Consider the following 22,038-nt stretch of genomic DNA (forward strand, 5'->3'; position numbering starts at 1 on the left):
CCTGGGTCCATTTTTGCAACCTCCTGACAAGCAAAGACAATAGGGAAGCCAGATTCACTTAACAACCATGTTACTAATTTAACAATTGCAGCGATTCATTTAACAACTGTGTCAAAAAGGTCGTAAAATGGGGCAAAACTCACTTGACAACTGTCTTGCTTAGCAACAGTAATTGTGGGCTCAATTGTGGAGTCCTCGACTTGAGTAAATTGAGGACTACCTATATAGATCACTTCTAATTTTAAGTAAAGTCAGGGGCTGCCTATTCTGAAAATGCTGATCCATTTTCAGTTGATGAAGATGGATAGGTTCATAAACATTCATGGGAAGAGCAAGTACCAAATGTACATTGGGATGCAAACTCTTCTCCTTACATATTTGCATGCAAAGACACAGGGCAAGTATGAAAGGCTGGAGTTTGTGCTGTGACATCACACTACAATTTGTCATTTTGGTGTCATTGGGATTAGGAACGGGCTCCTATTAGTGGGTAGGAAACATAGAACATTTTGTAGCAAAGTAATAGTTTAGCAGTCATAGCCTTCCAATACAAGCCACAATTATATTAGGCATGTCACAATTCATAATTTATACAATAACATTTGGGTGCATGTGACATCACTTTCTTCCCTTGCCAATGCCATAAATATAAAATGAGCCCAGCCAGCATTAAGTAGAAATAAAGATTCAACTATCACTCTGACACCTATCCTAGAAGTGGGAAGGTACATGATATATTAATATTTTGAAAAACTTAGTGGTTTCTTGCTAGCAGTTTTTTCTTTTAATTGGATACATATTTCCAAGCAGCAAGAAAGATCGGGAAAATTGACCAGTCTTGAAGGACTCGATGATCAGAATGCTGGGAATATTGATATCAATGAGATTTCACTGTAACTAACTTTCTTGTCTCGGGCGATTCAGTTTCTAGGTGCAAGTTTAATAGTTATATAATAATTAATAGAACACAATTATATTATTATTTAATAGCCATATTATTACTATTAATACAATATTATTGAATTAATACAATTCCATGTAATGGAATTTTCCCAAGGCTAAGATATTATGGTCAAAAAAAAAAAGTAATATTATTGTTAGGCTGAATCCTTAGTTATCTCTGAGCTTGGTGGTTTTCTTGCAGACATTTCGTTACCAAATTAGGTAATGTCATCAGTGCTAGTAGGGAGTGGGGATATTGCTCTCAATTTATATTCTAGTGGCTTGCCCTGTCAGTGTTAGTAGGAGTGTCTTGGTATTATTGTTAGAAAATATTATTGTTATTTCCAAGACCAAAAATTTAAAACATTGAATAGATAACCTAGAAATGAGAATGTGTGCATCTTAGTGATTTATTAGAAAAAAATAAACAGGACTTTATTTCTTAGTCAGTGTATCAACCCATATAAAAACAACCATGATCTATTACTGGAGAAAACCAACAAGATTTTTGGTCCATGTACAGATTGTGATGACACCCTCACCAATTTATGGCATTACATTGGCAGTAGGAAAATCATTACTCCTACTGCTGGATAATAAAAGTGACACTGCACTGATTAATAGGCTTTGGATTGTGTTAGTGCTGGTCTCTCTTAGTATATAAAAAGGGGGGAAACGTAACTTTTCATCATTGCCAGAGTTCCATGTTTAAGTCTCCTTTATAGGTTCACCACATAAGCCAAATAGTTAAAGTGTATAGTAATCCAAGATTTATCCTGATAACCTCTCCTCTTAAAGCAACTGTAGCTCATTCCAGCTTCGAATATCAGTTTTTATTTACATTGCATAAGTCGTACGCAGCTGTAAAACTTTCTCTGTCACATTCTTCATTGCAAAACACCATTGGGTAAGATCAAATAAAGCTGAGTAGCATTTGTAGCATTGTGTAGGAATGCTGTAAACCTTGCCTACTGCAACTACTGCAATTCTAGCTCGGCTCAGCTATCCATCATGACTCTCAAAACACTGGAGAAAATTGGGAGAAACGATGGAATTACTTAACCTGATTTAGTAGAATATCTAAAAAAGATTGGTTGGACAAAATGGAATATGGTTACAATGAAGGATGCATCATAAAGTTAATGCTTTGCTGTAGTCACTTTATAGAACCACATCGATACTCATGAGGTTTTTAAGACTGCAAAGGTTTTCAGCTTCTACAGCAAATTCCGAATGATTTAGAGCTGAGAAAATATTAACAACTGGCAATTTGGAATGTTTTCCATTTAATATTTATTGATTTATTTATTTTTTTGTGAACAATTCTAAAAATAATAGTACTGTTTTTGTTACAATCCTTTGAGTCAAGCTTGACTCCTGAGGACCTGGATAGATCCATGCAATTTTTAGGATAACATTTTCAGAAGTGGTTAGCCATTATCTCCTTCCTAGGGCTGAGAGAGACAGGCTGGTCCAGTTAAGGCAGGGATGTCAAACTTGCATTGTCACGGCAGCATCACGTGACGTATGGTGACTTTTTTCCCCTTCACTAAAATGAGCATGAGTATCAGAGGTGGGTTCCAGCAGGTTCTGACTAGTTCTGGAGAACCGGTAGCGGAAATTTTGAGTAGTTTGGAGAACCAGTAGTAAAAATTCTGACTGGCCCCACCCCCATCTATTCTCTGCCTCCCGAGTCCCAGCTGATTGGGAGGAAATGGGGATATTGCAGTATCCTTCCCCTGGAGTGGGGTGGAAATGGAGATTTTGCAGTATCCTTCCCCTGGAGTGGGAAGGGAATGGAGATTTTGCAGTATCCTTCCCCCTGGAGTGGGGTGGGACTGGAGATTTTACAGTATCCTTCCCCTGCCACACCCACAAAGTCATGCCACGCCCACAAAGCCATGCCCACAGAACCGGTAGTAAAAAAATTTTGAAACCCACCATTGATGGGTATGGCCAGCATGTGACACGTATGGCCAGTGGGCCGCAAGTTTGACAGCCCTGAGTTAAGGTTTCCTTACTCCTAATTAGCACCTGAACAACCACACCAAAGTGACCCTTTAACAATACAGTCCTATGTTATAAATTACGCCTGCTTGATTTTAGGGATGAATATGAAGAGGATGGATTTTGTCAACCATACCGGGGAATTGCATGTGCAAGATTTATTGGAAATCGAACCATTTATATGGAATCTCTGCATATGCAAGGAGAAATAGAAAATCAAATAACTGGTAAGTAAAACTTTTGCTTTCTTTTATTCTCAGTTAGATTGCCATTGTCCTTGTTATAATCTACAATTCTGAATTTCAAATCCTTAATGTACTATATGTTAATTTTACATGTTCAACAGAATATATTCTATGGCACTTAAAATATATTTAGAAGAAAAAATATATTGCTCATTTCGAAAAGCTGCAATGAAAATGAAACTTTAAGAAAGATAGTAAAAAAGCAGCCCTGCATATTATTTTAATTGTATTCTTAGCTTTTCTAGTGAGCATGTTGAAAAACAATGCATTTATCATAATTTTATTCTGATTTCAACCATGTTTTAGAATACACAATTGATCAAATTTAATTCTTAATCTTACTTACTTGTGGACCTCTAATTGCATAAACTTAATTTTCTTTAAAAGCAAGATCACATACTTATCAAATAATAAATATTGGGGCCTACTTGATACTTAATCACTCTTTGATTAAGACAGCCCAGTCCAATCAATAGAAAGGAAAACAGATGTTAATATAAACTGTAGCAGAGTATTTTGAATACAAAAAAGGGTTTGTTTTTTTTAAAAAATGCTTGTCTCTCCAAAAACCATACTGCCTATTGTGTCTTTATTTGGAAGTAGTTGTTAGTGCATATGTTCTACTATAAATTTGCTACTGTCTCAATTGATTTGGTATTTGTATGCTGCAGCTGCCTTCACAATGATTGGAACTTCCAGTCATTTATCGGATAAATGTTCGCAGTTTGCTATTCCATCGCTGTGCCATTATGCTTTCCCATATTGTGATGAGACCTCTTCTGTTGCAAAACCACGAGATCTGTGCCGGGATGAGTGTGAGATTCTGGAAAATGTGCTTTGCCAAACTGAATACATATTTGCAAGATCCAATCCTATGATTTTGATGCGGTTGAAGCTGCCGAATTGTGAAGATCTTCCCCAGCCTGACAGTCCTGAGGCTATCAACTGTATCCGTATTGGCATCCCTATGGCAGATCCAATCAATAAAAGTAAGTGGCAGTTACGTTGCCTTGTATGTGAGATATCCCTAAAACGGATCAAGGGCACAGTTGATAGAGTCAAAGTCTGAATAATTCAGCCAATATCTTTCACCAAGCAGACCTTATTTATCAGAGATATTGTTAGAAGAGAAATAGAGATGACTACCTCCATCATGACTAGTGGAGTAAAATCTGCAGGGACTCATTGTTCGAAGAACACTTTTAATATTTTAAATCAGCAGTTACTTTTATATTATTCTGTTCCATTTAATGTCTGGTATATCATGATTTGTTCATTAAAATATCTTCTAGCTATTCCATTGAAATAAACACTTAGTGCCATTGTCACTTTGTAAGGGAGATACATGGCATAAAAATCTAATAAAAGAAATAAAAGTGTTTATTGTACTCCAGTTACTATTAATAAAATATTAAGCTGTTTTAGAAATAAATATAATGTCTCCTGCCAAGATAAGGGATTAGTTTCAAGATTTTGAGGAAGCTTTTGAGTTCTTTTGCATATTTCTTAAACTATTTTAAAGAAGTGTATAACTTTTAAAAAGAGTATTGTTGCATACATCTCTGTATGTAAGACTTGAATTAACTTTCAGGTCATAAACAAGAAGAAAGAAAAGAAACTCATCCAGAGAGAACATTTAATATTGTACAGCTTGTCATTTATATGGATAGATGCAATTTCCATTACCCCACCAGTTAGTTAGAACTGAAGAAGCTTTGTGGATGAGTAGTGAAACATTTTCAAGGGGAGAAAAAACCCAAAGAAGTCCTGTTGTCTTTTGAAACGAAAAGGGGGGGGGGGAAGCACCTTTAGGATGGTGATTGAGAATCTCCATAGACATGTGTGCCTAGTGTTCTTTTAATGCATCACAGAAAAATGATCTTTCTGTTACAGATCACAAATGTTTCAACAGCACAGGAATGGACTATCGAGGGACCATCAGTGTAACCAAATCTGGACGACAGTGCCAGCCGTGGAACTCCCAGTATCCCCACACCCACACATTCACTGCTGTCAGGTACCCAGAGCTGAATGGAGGCCATTCCTATTGCCGAAACCCGGGCAATCAGAAAGAGGCACCCTGGTGTTTCACCTTAGATGAAAATCTCAAGTCCGAACTTTGTGACATCCCCGTCTGTGGTAAATATAATGAACGCTTTTTATGAAAATGAAATGAGATTGTTTGTTGTGTTTTGCAGTCGGCTGCAGTTCCAGAGCCAAACTATGTGGCACATTCATCACATGTTTATAGAATTGATTTACCCCGACAATTTTAATTTGGAATAAAAGTCCAGCTGCAGAATTTAAATACAGCCCCTGTTTATGGACCAAATTGAGCCTCTTGGTGGTCTTCTGTTTGGTGGCTACTTGCCATTTAAAGGATGTGTTTTCTAATGGCCTCACTTGGCAGGAGGGTAAAAGGCCAGCAGGAAGAAAAATTCTGAAAACCAGCAGGGGCCCGTAATCCAGATCTGGAGCATGTGCAGATCTAAAACTTTTGCCCCAAAACAAAATTCTTTGGCTCAGCATGCTTATTTGAACAAATGACTATTGTGTGAAACATGACTCTAAATAACCATTATTTTGTCTGAAATGTTATTGAGAGCCTCTTATTAAGTGGTTAGAAATATGCCAGCAAGATTTTTTGGAAAAATGACAGCAATACTTCCCAAGTGCTTTCTGGTAGCCATGTAGAAGCAACAATTTAAAATATTTTTAGGGAGTCAGAAAAGCTGTCTAATGGGTTCAGAGGAAGAGTGTTTGATGATTAAAAAAAATTAGCATAAGCTAAATATTTCCATTGAGCCAAGCTAAGGAGGCCAGCCCTTTAAAAAAAAGGGGGGGCGGAAGATGGGCTTAATCATTGAAGTAAGATACCTTACTACCTGAAGTAAGACAATACCATTTTTGAAACAATCATTTCTTGAATAAGCCAGAATTGTATAGTGTCATATAGTGCGATAAGCAATTAGCCACAGTTTTAAAACCATGACATGGGTTCCAATAACATGCTTCAGTATCTAACAATGACCACTAGATGGCAACATAGAGATAAAGAAAAGTCTTTACTGCCATCTTGTGGTATCAATAATTTTGCAAACTTGACAGATTTAAGAAACTAGGGGTTTTTCTTCTTGCCGATCAGGATTATGAACCAAAACGAAACCATAAAATTTTATGAAAATCATAAAATTTAATTTGTAGAACAACTTAAGCTAGGTTAGAAAAACGTGATTCAACCAACCAGGAAGCAAAGTAATTACAGAGATTGGGGAGCATTAAAGCTTGCAAGTAAAACACTGCTAAAATATCAAAGATTCTTATTTTATAAGAAAAGGAGTTAGGACATTCTGCCTTGCCTTTGATATAGACCTCGTCTTACGTCTTATGTTTGCCCAATTAGAAAGAACTAAAAAGGTGAAATGCAAATTTTGCTGCCAAAAATTCAAATATCTGACTTATTCTCATCGGTAATGATGCATCCAGCAACTGTGATGTTCTCCTGTTGCTTGTGTCTTTCATCACTGTGACATGTGGTTTCTTGTCTTGGGAGCTCACATTTCCTGAGATCTTTTGGGAGTTCATATCTTCTTTTCCTGTTTTCCTGACTTTGCACATCAAAATATCTTATCTTATGGTAGTGCTCAAACTCCCACTCACTGCTTTTAGCAGGGCCTGAACTACCTAAATGCTCAGATTGTTGTATGAAATCCCTAAAGCATTTATTATGGCTGTCTGAAGAAAGTGCTGCATATTGAAAGAGATCAGCTGTTAGCAATCTAAAAGGAAGTTAATGTCTTGCAAGACCAACAGTGAAGAAGACCACTGACTTTATTATTAAGAAATGGATTAAATAATTGCACAGTTCTCTTGTTTTGAAAACTGAATAGGTTTATCTGTCTGCAGAAGCAGTCATCTTCCCAGGATGGAGAGCAATGGAAGGCTCTTTATATATATTTCCAGGAAGTAAACATGACAAAATGATTCTTAATCATCTGAATTTGAGAATTGACCCTGGGGGGGGGGATAAAAAACCAAAACATTGGTTTTGGGTTGCAGCTCCATATGTAAGAATACAATTAGGAAAAAAAGATTTGAGGATTAAATTGCATTTGATTTTTAGGAACGAAATTCTGCCTGAATCTTCTTACCTTCAGGTTCATGCATGGAGAGAAAGAAATGCAAATAATAGACAATATACTTTTTATTCAAATAGACACTCATCATGGTCTAGAATAGACATGATATGGATGACAATGGAATTGACTTTTAACATAGAAGAAATTGACATAGAAGCAAACACCTGGGCAGATCATAACCCAATGACAATGAAATGGAAAGGACAAAGGAGAAGATCTAGATGGACCCTAAATAATACAGTACTAAAAGAAAAGGAATTTGTACAGAAAATGGAGAAAGAATTGGCTTTCTTTTTTAAAGAAAATAGAAAAGAGGATACATCAATGCAAAATCTTTGGAATACAATGAAGGCCTATGCTAGAGCTTTGATAGTAGACTATACAAGGAAACGAAACACTAAGAAAAGACAAGCTTATAAAACATTAGCGGAAGATTACAAGAAACTTGAAAAAGAATTACAGAAATTTATACCAACAAAAAGGACACTAAAATAAAAATGGACACAATTAAACATAAAATGGGATTAATAGAAAAAGAGGATTTAGCACAAAAAATTAGAAGTGCCAAACAGAACTATTTTGAAGACGCAAATAAACTAGGTAGATGGTTAGCATACAAACTGAAAAAAGAGAGAGAATCAAGAAAAATAATACAACTAGTAGATGATCAAGGGCAAATTAGATATGGGAATAAAGAGAAGAAAAAATTATACAAGATTATTATAGAAAACTGTATGAGCAAGAGAATATTGAGGAGGAAAGTGTTAAACAATACCTGCAGAAAGCGAATCTACCCCAGATTTCAAAAGACACTGAAATGATGTTAGAAGGAAATATAAGGATGATGGAATTAACTGAAGCACTTAAAAAACAAAAGAATGGGAAGGCACCAGGCCCGGATGGACTGCCAGCAGAATATTACAAGACACTACAGGAATCGTTGAGTCTCCCATTGTTAGAAGTCATGAATGAAGTCATGTCAGAGATGAAACTACCCAAGTCATGGTCAGAAGCATATATTACACTTGTTCCAAAGGAGGATACCGACCCACAACAAATCAAGAATTATAGGCCTATATCCCTGCTAAATTCAGACTATAAAATCTTCGCCTCAATACTGGCAGAAAGATTTAAAAGATATCTAAATAATTTCATACATTCTGATCAAAATGAGTTTCTGCCAAAAAGACAGATTAAAGATAATATGAGGATAATTCTGGACACTTTGGAATATTATGAGGCACATCCTGAAAAACAAATGGCTTTGATATTCCTAGATGCACAGAAAGCCTTCGATAATGTGAATTGGCGATTTATGATATTACAGCTGGAGCAGATGGGCTTTGGTAGAAAATTTATTCAAGCCATAGAAGCTATATATCACAAACAAACAGCAAAAGTAATGATAAATGATGAATTGACAGAGTCTATTGAAATAAAAAAAGGAACGAGACAAGGTTGTCCACTGTCACTTCTGTTGTTTGTGTTAACATTAGAAGTGCTAAACAGAAATATTAGAGAAGAAAAAGATATAAAAGGAATGAAAATTCAAAAGGAAGAATACAAATTGCAAGCGTTTGCAGACGACCTGGTTTTTATTCTTGAAGACCCATTAGAAACAGCAATTAAACTGATAGACAAGATAGGAAAATATGGAAAAGTAGCAGGTTTGAAAATAAATAAAGACAAAACGAAGATTTTGACAAAAAATATGTTAACAAAATAAAAAGAAGAACTGGCGGAAGTATTGAAGATACAGGTCACAAATAAGGTTAAGTACTTGGGGATATACTTGACAGCAAGATGTAGTACACTTAAAGAGAACAAATTATAATAAACTCAAACAACAGATAGTGACAGACTTGGCAAAGTGGGAAAATTTACAACTATCATTAATAGGGAGAATATCAACGATTAAGATGAATATATTACCTAGAATTCTATACTTGTTCCAGACAATTCCAATTAGGTTGGAGAAAGATTATTTTGAAGATTTAAATAAAATAGTGTTGAAATATATTTGGCAGGGGAAAAATGCAAGGATAAAACTAAAATTGTTGCAAGATGCTAGAATAAGAGGAGGATTTGGCTTGCCTAATTGGGAATTATATTATCAAGCAACAAATTTGATGTGGCTCAAGGAATGGATAATGTTAAGAAATAATAGATTATTGACTCTAGAAGGACATGATTTGTTGTTGGGCTGGCATGCTTTTTCATGGTATAAGGGAACAAAAACACAGGGGTATTTTAGAAGACATTTTATACGAGAGGCTTTGCTATTAAACTGGGACAAGATTAAAAGACAACATTATTTTAAAATTCCAGTCTTGTTATCAACTATTGAAGCATTCTCATATTCAATAACATTTAGAAAGGAACAAATTGTTAGATATAGTGAATTATTGAATGAAAAGGGTGAACTTAAATCTATGCAAGAATTAGAAGAACAAGGTATAAAGATGAATTGGTTTTCCTATTTGCAAATACATTCTAGATATGATAAAGATTTTAAGACAGAAGGTTTTTATGATAATTTGACTAAGATAAAATTTTAACAGGTACTGATGAAAATGTAATTAAAAAACTACATGGATATTTATTAGAGCTTAAATTGGAAGAAGAACAAGTTAAAGAAACAATGATTGTTTGGGGAAAAAATTTTGGACATGGAATTGACTTAGAGAAATGGCAAAAACTGTGGTCGCAAAATTATAAAATGACAATGTCAACTGCATATAAAGAAAATTTGTATAAGATGTTCTACAGCTGGCATTTACCCCCGACGAGAATAGCCAGAATATTCAAGAATAAATCTGAAAAATGTTGGAAATGTCATCAGATACTGGGTTCATATTACCATATGTGGTGGACATGTGCAGAAGCCAAAAGATACTGGACTAAAATCCACACATGGTTGGAAAAAATGACAAAAAAACATATAGATTTTAAACCAGAGATTTTTTTTATTGGGGATTGTACCTGAAATATATAATAGAGAATTGAGATACCTGATTGTGAATGTATTAACAGCGGCTGGAATTGTGTTTGCTAAAAATTGGAAAAATGAGAAAATACCAACGCAAGATGAAGTTATCAAGAAAATAACGGAATGTGCTGAAATGAGCAAATTGACATTTGAAATTAGAGAACAAGAAGATAAACAATATTATAAGATATGGGACTTATTTTATTAATGGTTAGATAAAAAAATATGGAAATGAAAGATGATAGAGATTTTTATAATACAAGAATTCTAGAATTATATAAAATATAACATAAAGAACTATTACTATTAGACCGATTTAGTGATGAAATGAATGTTATAATATAAATTAATTCAATCTTAGAATATTTTGTACAAAATGAGGGAAGAATAGCTATAGTTAAATAAATGATCAATGAGAACAATAATACATAGATATATATTAGATTGATAATATAAGAATTTAGGTAAACTGTAAGCTATGAATATGGTGAAGACGCACAAAAGACTTGTAACCAACGGACACACTGTGTGTAATTGAAGATGATTTTATGTTTGTATGAATGTTTGTTTAAAAATAAAAAAGGGGCTTTTGCCTAGAAAAAAGAAAAAAAGATTTGAGGATTAAATTGCATTTGATTTTTAGGAATGAAATTCTGCCTGAATCTTCTTACCTTCGGGTTCTTAAAATAATAGTATCTGTTGGCTCTTTTGTTGTAATACCATTTTCTATGTAGTTTTTACCTGAAGGATCTGAAAAGCGTTCCACCAAATTTGGTTTGCCGAAGATATTTGTTAGCAAGTTTCCAGTATGATTAAAAAAAAAAAAAAAGACAAAATGTACTCTTCGAGGAAGAGCTTTGCAGACAGACAGCCATTTATATATTGCACCATTGGCATTGTGGTTGAACATTTTTGTAATGTTACTTACATAAACCCACACTCTGCAGAGAAAGCTGATTTTTTGTTCTATAGCAAGATACTTTAGTGTTGCAAAACCATCATTGGCCTTTAGACAAACATTAATATAAAACTGTTGTTATGTAATGCCCAAGGATTCATGTTTTTGTCACATGTTATATGGCTGATTGCAAAACAAATACCCTCAAATTTGTAGAAATGGGTATTGTTTTGTCTAGCTTATCTCACTTTATACTTAGCAATTCTTTACTTGTGGAAACACCACAACAGTGGCATGTGTCAGACCTTTCAAAGATGCTTAAAATGTAACGATAAAGTCAGCGCTTGTTAGCAATGTTAAAGGTGCTCCTTGAAGTTTATTGCTTGAAGGAGGGTTGTTGCTGAATAAGCTAAGATTTCCCAGTTGAATTTATGGCTACCTGTAGATAGCCATGGATTGATTGATTTAAATGAGGTCAAATTTGATAACCTAAAGGTCACAAGTGAGAGAACCTCTGCTATTGTTTCTGCTGTTTCTGCTTGCTCAGGAAATAAAACAAGCATGAAAATGTGCAATAGGCTTATACATCTTTATATACAAAAATTCACTTTAATTCAATTTATAACAATTGCGTTTTTTTTAATCCTTATGCTTTTCCCTTCCTTTCCCTTCCCCTTTCTTTCTTCTGAATTTAGATCCAAAGGACTCCAAGGAAAAGAATAAAATGGAAATTCTTTATATATTGGTACCCAGTGTTACAATTCCTCTAGCTATTGCCTTATTGTTTTTCTTCATCTGCATTTGCCGAAATAACCAGAAATCATCTTCTCCACCCGTGCAAAGACAGCCTAAGCATGTCAGAGGGCAGAACGTAGAGATGTCTATGCTCAATTCATATAAACCAAAGGTACTGTGAACCAAGTCTGATGCATAAAAATGAGAAACCTTTGTTTTAGGCTCAAAGAACCTTGGCTCTTTGGGAGCTCTGCTTTTCTTAATGATGCCTCCTATCTGGTTCTATTTCACCATTTTATGGAAATCACTCTCTTATTATTGTCTTGTCGCTGGCTGTGATGTCAGAAGTTTTTTTTAGAAATAAAACAACGCTGCGTTTTGATAGATCATGACTGAGCAAAGAAAATAAATTCCCCAAATTTTGAATACAAAAGGGTGTTAGGTAGGGCTGTCCAATCTGCTCAGCAAAACCTGGGGGCAACAAAGAAATACAGAAAGCAATTCTGCTGGCATTTCATGGAGTTTTGTAGCTCTGGGCTGGTAGCCCTTCTTTAGATTTGCCTGATTTCCCCTGGGGATAAGCCCATTTGAACTCTATCAGCTTCCTTGAGTAGACATACATAATTCTATTGTTATGCTGGCATCTTAAGCACAACACATTAGAGAGTAATCCCTAATTTAATGTGCACTTCCTACACATTTAGGATTTTCCCCCTAATTATCCTCCTCTGTATCATAAATTGAATCAATTGTTGTCATTAATGTAACAGAAATGACTGATAAAGACAGAGTGGGATAAACTCCCTTTGTGCTTGGTTTTCTTTGGCACAATGTCTCCTCTGTTTTTTTTACACTTCTATGCATCTTGTACACCACCAAGTGACAAATACCTGTCAAACAAAAGCTAAGCAGATTTATAACTGCTTAACTCCAAATGAACCCCCTTCTGCCAAATTTTATGACTTCATTTTCTTTCAGTTTTCCACCAAGTTGGTTAAAACAGACAGCCCTGCTTGAGGTCAGACAGAGGTCATTTCACTTTCATTACTAAAATATAATTTACAATATGCCAGACCTAAACAAGTTTTAGCCTAAAGGATTTGTATAATATAAACCATCTGCTTCGCAATAATACATCTAATTTCCCGCCATCCTGCAGTCAGATAACTGCCTGTTCAAATGCCACTACAATATATTAATTCACACAGTATTTATCTAAAAATACATAAAATGATGAGCAAAATTACAATTTATTTTATGTGTCCCACTTTCAATTACCCTTCCTCCCTCCCTTCCTTCCTTCCTTCCTTCCTTCCTTCCTTCCTCATAGTGAATTATAAATGAGATAAGAGTGAAGGATCAGTTACATTCCAAAGGGATGTGAGCATTTAGCTCTGCATTCCTTGTGTCTCTGCCGCAAAATATTTGTTTCCACCAAAGGAAGCCAATGACTTCAAATAGGGTCACTCAGAAGAATGAAGCCTTGCCATTTTCCCAGTTCTCCCCAGCAACTCTGCTATAAGCTCCCACCCTCTGGAACCAACTTCCTCTGGGACTCCGGTTGGCCCCTGACCTCCGCACCTTCCGCCACGACTTAAAGACATGGTTGTTCAGCCTGGACTGGGCGGGTTAACATGTATTTTAACACTTTTTTATTTGGATTTTATTGTTGTGAGCCGCCCTGAGATAGGGCGGCATATAAATCAAACAAAATAAATAAATAAATAAATAAATAAATAAATAAATAAATAAATAAATAAATAAATAGTTGTTGAAAAAGGTTAGGACTGGACTTCCACTTCCCCGGTGGTTTCTCCCTTCTTCCCAACAACCTTGTGATAACTACAGATAGTCTTCAGTTTATGACCAAAATTGGGACCAGAACTTCCATTGCTAAGTGATGTGGTCCTTATGTGAGTTGTGCCTGATTTTATTATCTTTTTTGCAACAGTTGTTAAACTAATCACTGCAGACCTTAAGCTAATTGCTGTGGTCATTAAGCAAATCTGGTAGCCCCATTGACTTTGCTTCTCAGAAGCCCCCTGAGAAGGTCACAAATGGTGATCACATCACCCTGGAAAACTGCAATCATCATAAATATATGCCAGTTGCCTTCCACCCAAATTTTTATCATGTAACTGCAGGGACTTTGCAGTGGTTATAAGTGCAAGAACCGGTCATAAGTCACTTTTTTCAGCATCATAATAACTTTGAATGGTGATTAAATGAATGGTTATAAGTCAAAGACTACCTGTAGGCTAAGAGGGAAGTGCTTCCAGTGACTGTTCAAGATTCTATCCAAGTCAGCTTTGCCTTTCTTCTGTCCTATTGCTGAGGGGATAAAAAGAAGAAAAGCTACAAAGCACATCTTGAATAGGAATCGCTAGTCCTGGGATTCCCAGCCCCCGGGTCTCGGCCCACTACCAGGCCATGACCTATTTGGAATTGGTTGGCTGGAGCGTGTTCATGCAACTCAACTTGTGTGAGCGAAGGCATTCACGTGTGGGTGCACCGGCCACCACTTCCGCAAGGGCTGTGTCTGTGCACATGCATCCCAGGGTACTGCTTGTATGGCCCAGTTCCCCTCTCCCCCACAGCCAGGCCGCCAAGCGGCATAGACTGGGGACCACTGACCTAGTCCACTTTCTTTCCTATTAAGATAAGGAGATAATGTGTATTTGGGAATGGCTAGGGGCAAAGTGTTGACTCATGGTTTTAGATGTATTTGAGGTCAGCACATATCCACACAAATTGGCAATCCAAGCTACTGATGAACAACTGTACATTCCCCACAGCTAAGAAAAATATATCTACCCAAGATAATAACTTTCCTTGAAAATGTTGCCTATAAAATTAAAGCTTATATAACGGATTGTGAAGTTTTCATGACAAACATCGTAGTTTACTTTTTCAATGTCTTCCAGTACTACCATATCTAAAACCATTCAAATGCCAATCATGTGATTCAAAACTATCTTCATGTATTTTCTTCTTTCTAACAGAGCAAAGCCAAAGAGCTGCCCCTTTCTGCCGTCCGATTTATGGAAGAATTGGGTGAATGTGTTTTTGGAAAAATCTATAAGGGACATCTTTACTTACCAGGAATGGACCATGCTCAGCTAGTCGCAATAAAGACCCTTAAGGACTGTAATAATCCACAGCAGTGGGCAGAATTCCAGCAAGAAGCCTCGCTGATGGCAGAATTACATCACCCAAACATCGTTTGCCTTCTTGGGATTGTGACACAAGAGCAACCAGTCTGCATGCTTTTTGAATATATGAACCAAGGAGACCTCCATGAATTTCTTATTATGCGATCTCCACATTCAGATGTTGGATGTAGCAGTGATGAGGATGGTACGGTAAAATCCAGTTTGGACCATGCTGATTTTCTGCACATAGCTGTTCAGATTGCAGCAGGAATGGAATACTTGTCGAGTCATTTTTTTGTCCATAAGGATCTGGCTGCTCGCAATATTTTAATTGGAGAACAGCTCCATGTGAAGATTTCTGATTTGGGACTGTCAAGAGAAATCTATTCAGCCGATTATTACAGAGTTCAAAATAAATCCCTCCTGCCCATTCGTTGGATGCCACCAGAGGCAATTTTATATGGAAAATTCTCTTCTGATTCAGACATCTGGTCCTTTGGTGTTGTCTTGTGGGAGATTTTTAGTTTTGGTCTTCAGCCCTATTATGGATTTAGTAACCAAGAAGTCATTGAGATGGTCAGGAAACGACAGCTTTTACCATGCTCTGAAGACTGCCCTCCCAGAATGTACAGCTTGATGTCAGAATGCTGGCATGAGCTACCATCTAGGAGACCAAAATTCAAAGATATCCATGCCAGACTGCGCTCTTGGGAAGGGATATCAAGTCATACTAGCTCTACTACTCCTTCTGGTGGAAATGCTACCACTCAAACTACATCTCTCAGCGCAAGCCCAGTTAGCAACCTAAGCAATCCCAGGTACCCTAACTACATATTTCCAGCACAAAGTATGCCACAGGGCCAAATAACTGGATTTCTTGGCCCACCAATACCTCAAAACCAGCGATATATTCCTATTAATGGATATCCGATACCTCCTGGATATGCTGCGTTTCCAGCTGCCCACTATCAACCTGCAGGTCCACCAAGGGTCATTCAACACTGTCCTCCACCCAAAAGTCGTTCACCAAGCAGTGCAAGTGGATCAACAAGCACCGGTCATGTGACCAGCTTGCCTTCTTCAGGATCTAATCAGGATGCCAATATCCCCTTGCTGTCTCATATGTCAGTGCCAAATCATCCAAGTGGGATTAGCATAACCGTTTTTGGAAACAAGACTCAAAAACCCTACAAAATTGACTCCAAACAACCATCTTTAGATTCTAGTATTCATGGGCATAATGAAACTGTGATTTCAGCAGAGATGTAATAAATAAGGGAGACCTTTGTAAATGAATCTATTTACAATATGAACTAGAGGGTTTTAGAGATTTATATTCAAATATTTTATTGGAGATTTTTTCCAGCTGTATAAAGAGGTGTTTGCAATAAGTATCTTCTGTGAAGTTCTTAACAGGAAGTGCCATTCAATTTTTAAAAAATGTACTAACACTCAACACTGTGGCTGCAAATTTATTTTACAAATAGTAAAGGACAAAAGTATTTCTGTGTTTTAAGAAACATTTAATCATGGGTTTTTTTAAGTGAAATGTTTTATGTTTCAGCAGTTTGACTATTTTGAACACATGGTGATGAAATGTTAGGAAAATTAATTATACTTCTGTAGGATGAAAATTTCACTATTGGTCTCACGCTATACCCAAATGCATATTCCATTAAGCCAGAACAGTGTTTCTCAACCTCAGCTGCTCCCAGAATTCTCCAGCCAGCATATCGACACCTCTTAAAACTTGCTGAGGTTGAAAAATCTTGAGTCAGACTACAACCAAACGTACTGCTGAATTCATACCATACAATACACTAAACTAAATTTGTGAAGTGTTTCTTGATTAAGCCACAGTTGCCTGGGTTCACACAAAATATTAAGGCATAAGCTAGGATTTACAAACCACAAACTAGAGTTCAAAAATACTTCACATACCGTATTTTTCAGAGTATAAGGCGCACCTTTTTCCCCCCTAAAAGAGGCTGAAAATTTGGGTGCGTCTTATACTCCGAATGTAGCTTTTTCGAAGCTTTTTTTCAGCCCTAACGAGGCACTAACGAGACACTAGCTAGCGATCTTCCCAGCTTTGCCTGCTCCCTCAACTCTCCGCTGTGCTTTAACAAGGTGCTAGCAAGTGAAGCGATCTCCATGCTTTGCTCCGACTCTCAGCTGTTCTTTAGAAGCTTTTTTTCAGCCCTAACTAGGCACTAGCCAAGTGAAGTGATTTCCCCACCCCTCTTTGCCTGCTTTTCTCATTGCTGCTTCCTCTCCGCTGTGCCTTAGAAGCTGTTTTTTTATTCCCCAAGCAGGGGATAAAAAACCAGCAAAATAATGTGCTGAAGCTGACCAGACTAAGGACACTAGCCAGATGAGTATCTGATAGGCAGATTTTTTTTTCCTATTTTCCTCCCCAAAAACTAAGCTGCGTCTTATACTCCGGTGCATCTTATACTCCGAAAAATACGGTACTTACTTTGTGTGTTGTCTGAATTAATCCATTGGCAGAGTTCACATTGTGATAAACCACAATGGTTTTGTGATTTTTGGCTTAGACATTGAGGTTTCTAAATGCCATGGCTTAGCATTATGTGGATTTAGATCAGTGAAGCTTGTTTAACAAATTAAACCAACAGTGTTTCAAGGCTGCCAGTGACTAGCTTCACATGCTAAACCATAATGTGGTTTACATTGACTTATAAATAGCCCTCAAGTTACAATCGTTCATTCAATAGCCATTTAAACATGTGACAGCACTGAACAAAGGGGACTTACAATGTGTCTTCAGAATTCTGGCCATTGCAGCACCCCTCCAATCACATGATAGCAATTTCCAATATTCCCTGCCAGCTTCCCCGCAAGCAAAGTCAGTGGGGAAGCCAGCAGGAAGTCAGAAGTTGCAGTCATGTAAGGCTCTCACTTAGTGGCCCACATGATTCTCATTTAACAATGACAACTGGGACTGTCACTAAGTCATGCAGTCACATGACATCATTCTTTATGACCACCTCACTTAATATTGGCAATTTTAGTCCCCATTGCTATTGTAACCCAAGGGCAACCTGTATTCTGTATTTGAATCCAGGCACTATATTGTGTAAATCATGTTTTTAATATTGGGTTGACATTCCCCAATTTGGACCTTTTTCAACTATGATTAATGAAATAATGATTTAGTACGATAGCTAAATCAGGCCAATGACAAGTATCATTTTTATCCCATGCTTTGATACTTATGGCACAGTCATCTGATTTTTGTTTTTTCTTCTAGGCATCCATATTAGAAATTAAAACGGTATGCAATATCAAACATGTATTCAATTATGCTTTGCCCATGCTAAGCATAACGTGTTTTTAGGGATTTTTCCCAGCAATTTGTAGTCACTGGTTTGTGAATTTTGGACGTATGATCTGTGAACCTAGTCATCCCGTTTGCCCTTGTTAGATAAATTATTTTCAAAAAACAGTCTCTAATGATAAATCTACAACCATTTATAAAACTCAAAATGAATAATTTTGTATTAAGAAATGTGTTCATAGCAGAGTAAAGCAAATAAGACATTTAAAAAGAAAAACCTTCATGAAACCACATACATTAAATGAATGAAAAATATATTTCTTAATTTTATATCTGTAGTTGCAATAGAATTTTGTATCCTTTTGTTGCTATGCAACCCTTTAATTAAATATTTCAATTCTTATTTTATAATAAACAGACAATCAGTTTTCCCAGTAATATTTATTATTTCAATTAAATCAGTAGCTTTTCTAGTGTTATCCCTGAAATTCTACATTCCATTAGATGTACACAATAATTTTATAGAAATTGCCTATAATTTTTGTATGTCATTTCAAATAATGTGAATTAGAATTATTTTTTACTAGAAAATATGGCCTTTGTGTTATTGAAATTTATGCAGATATAAACTATCAGAATAATTTGAAACCACTGTAAAATTGTATAAATTACAGCTTCTTGGAAGTTTTTAAAATTTGAACAGATTTTGAATGGTTGAGGTACACCATCTTTCAGACACTTGACGTAATTTTCTTCTTTTTGCACAAAAATGTTTTTGTATAGCAGAATTGAAAATACATCTTGCTTTTCATTTTTTTGGTTTATTTCTCTTTTTTTTCATTAATGAAGATGTCTTGAAATATAGAGTGACTTGAGGAACCATTTTGATTTTATTTGGTTATTTTCACTGCATGCGTTTATTTACTGTATTACTTTATAGATTGTTTTCATTAAGTTTATTGCACTAAAGCATGAATGTGTAATAAGACATGGCTATTTTATACAGACATTAATTGCATTTTTGTATCTTGGACACTAGAGTAACATTAAACACTGATTATTTTAAACCACTGGTTTTGAAAACATGGCTAAGATAAAGATAGAATGTCTTGGGGAACATAATATAATAATCACTCATTTATAGAAACTACATCTTTCTCACCACCTGCCTCCTTTAAATATCACATAAGACAATTGTCCATTGATTACTCTTAATTCAAAAAAAAGTACTTTCTTAATAAGCATATCATTTAGATATCAAAATACTACATGTTAAAAAATAATGATAGAAAACAGTGGATACAAAAGCTGCAATATTAAAAAAACCTGTGAATGAAAATTTTTACTACCCAGTTCTCAAAGGTTTCGCAATAAATCTGTTTCTAATCTTTTGGCAAATATGCGTACAACAAAAAAGATTTTGCTGTTTATAACCATCTATCCTGTGGAAGACAAGAAGATATAGAACAGAAGCTTTGATATAGGTGCTACTTAGAATAAGTCATTTGTCCCCTTTTCTTGCCAGTAGATCTAAAATGTTTGTGGTAATTAATATAGGTACAGGAGTTTGTGAAAAACTGTGGCCATAAGCTTGGAAAAAAGGAAAAGAATACATTCTCACCTCTGGAAAACCCAGATGGTCTCATGGTTATTTTTGAGTTTTCTAACAAATAAAAAGCTTATTCATTAATGTTTTTGCATTATCTTGCTGAAATAGTCCTGGCATGAAAATTCGAAAAACTGTACTTAAATATTCTATAAGAGATTTGATACAGGAGAAATGGTGAACAAATCAGCCAGTTGTCTTTCATGAATGAAAACTTTGTCAATGGCAGACATCCGTTTTTTTGGCTTCATAACACAAAATTCAGTTTGTTAATAAACTCTAAAACAGCAGCAGATATTCCTAGGGGAGAAAATAAACAAAGGGAAACCTCTCAAAGTAAATTGGGTAATGTGGAAAAAATACTTTTGCCAGAAAAATCAGTATTTTGCAAAAACCAGATGGAAAAGACATGGTTTCTACATCACAAAAATTAACAGAGAAAGAAACCACAAACCTTAAATTGTAAAATAATAATAGTGTTTCCTTTTTTAAAAAAAATCCAATATATAATTATTAAAACTATTACTCCTAGAACAAAAATCATATCTAATCCACTGTTATTAAAGGAAAACATTGTTCTAGAACTGAACAATTTTAATAACACTTTCCCCACATATTCTGGATTATAATCACCTCATTAACTATGAGATATTTAGTAACAATAATATCTTTACTCTCATGTTGCTGACACCTGTATGGTTTGAATTATTTCTACTATATTCTTAATTAAATTTGAATACACTTTTCTTACAAATTGTTTGCTCTTAGAAAGATGGTAACGCTTATGGCACTCATTTGCTTCCAAGGATTTTATTTGGATCAAAAGGAAGAAATACTTCCAACAAATTCTTTCAAGCAAATTTGTGCAATTTATTTAGTAGATGAATGAGGAAATCTCTTACTTGGAATCCTATACAGTATATGCAGTATGAACATTGAAAATCATTATGAAAAGCAAACTCTAAGATGCAATAAATGATTATGAGGTTTTACATTCTGATCTAATGTGGAAATTACACTGACTTAGAGGAAATGTGAACTCTGTCATGTTTCATAAACCATGATTTATGATTGCAGCTTGTATGGCCCAAGCTATTTTAGCTTAGTCAAACCAAGGTTAAATGCATCATAGCTCAGCACAGAATGTGATTGCTGTACCCAAATAAAATTGGGTTTGAATAGTCATCCATGAAGTTCAGCAGGGAAGTAACTGCAAATTATTTTGTGTTCGTATGTACTGTATATGTGCATGTACTATGTACCCAGGAAGCAAACAAACATAGTCCATTATTGTGTGTATGTATTACCCAAGACCTAGTGAAACATTAATTAGCATATATATCTCTTATCATGTTTCATCTACAGGAAATCAGCCAATTATTTTCCAGTGTTGCATATATAAAACATTGCTATGTCAGGATGGTACAATGATATGGGCAATGCTCATGGAGCTCTTGCTGATATAAACCACATCCAGTCACGGAAGATGTCTGTCTTGCGAATGGTTTTTCATATTACCAGAAGCCTCACTGCTATGCTACGATTAGAGTAGTAACGTGTCATCAAGTTGTTGCTACTCTTAGCAACCACACAGTCTTTCTCAATGATCATCTGTCATTAACTTGTTCTTCAAATTTTCCCCACTGTGCACTCATTGTCACGTAACTCAGCCTATCTACCTTGCTACTGATCATCCTGGTCTCTTCTACTTGTCCCACCAATAGAGGCGTTTCCTGAAAGAGAGATCTTCACCTAATGAGTCTGAAGTAGGATAATTTCAGCCTGGTCATTTGCACCTTGAATGAAAACTATAGGTTAATTTATTCAATGATCCATTTGTTTCCTTTCTTGACTGTCCAGGATTTCTCAGGAAGTCTTCTCCAACACCAAAGTTCAGAAGAGTCAATACAAGTAGACCTCACTTAATAACTGTTCTTTTTAGCGACCATTCAAAGTTAAGATGGCACTAAAGCACTAACTGTACAATTAGTCCTCACACCCAGAGGTGGGTTTCAGCAGGTTCT

At 35.7% G+C, this 22,038-nt stretch overlaps 1 protein-coding gene across 1 annotated transcript in view; it reads left to right on the forward strand.

Annotated features, from left to right (window-relative positions):
• Window positions 1–19,475, forward strand: part of ROR1 (ROR family WNT receptor 1) — a 163,267-nt gene extending 143,792 nt beyond the window's left edge. The window contains exons 5-9 of the mRNA XM_034415250.3: window positions 3,049–3,176; window positions 3,866–4,183; window positions 5,088–5,333; window positions 11,916–12,127; window positions 14,958–19,475. Of these exons, the coding sequence (XP_034271141.1) occupies window positions 3,049–3,176; window positions 3,866–4,183; window positions 5,088–5,333; window positions 11,916–12,127; window positions 14,958–16,376 (2,323 nt within the window). The 3' untranslated portion in view covers window positions 16,377–19,475. The remainder of the gene's footprint in view (window positions 1–3,048; window positions 3,177–3,865; window positions 4,184–5,087; window positions 5,334–11,915; window positions 12,128–14,957) is intronic.
• The last annotated feature ends 2,563 nt before the right edge of the window (window positions 19,476–22,038 follow it).

The sequence above is a fragment of the Pantherophis guttatus genome, chromosome 3 (assembly GCF_059756535.1).
Source record: "Pantherophis guttatus breed Tessera chromosome 3, ASM5975653v1, whole genome shotgun sequence".
Taxonomy (NCBI): domain Eukaryota; kingdom Metazoa; phylum Chordata; class Lepidosauria; order Squamata; family Colubridae; genus Pantherophis; species Pantherophis guttatus.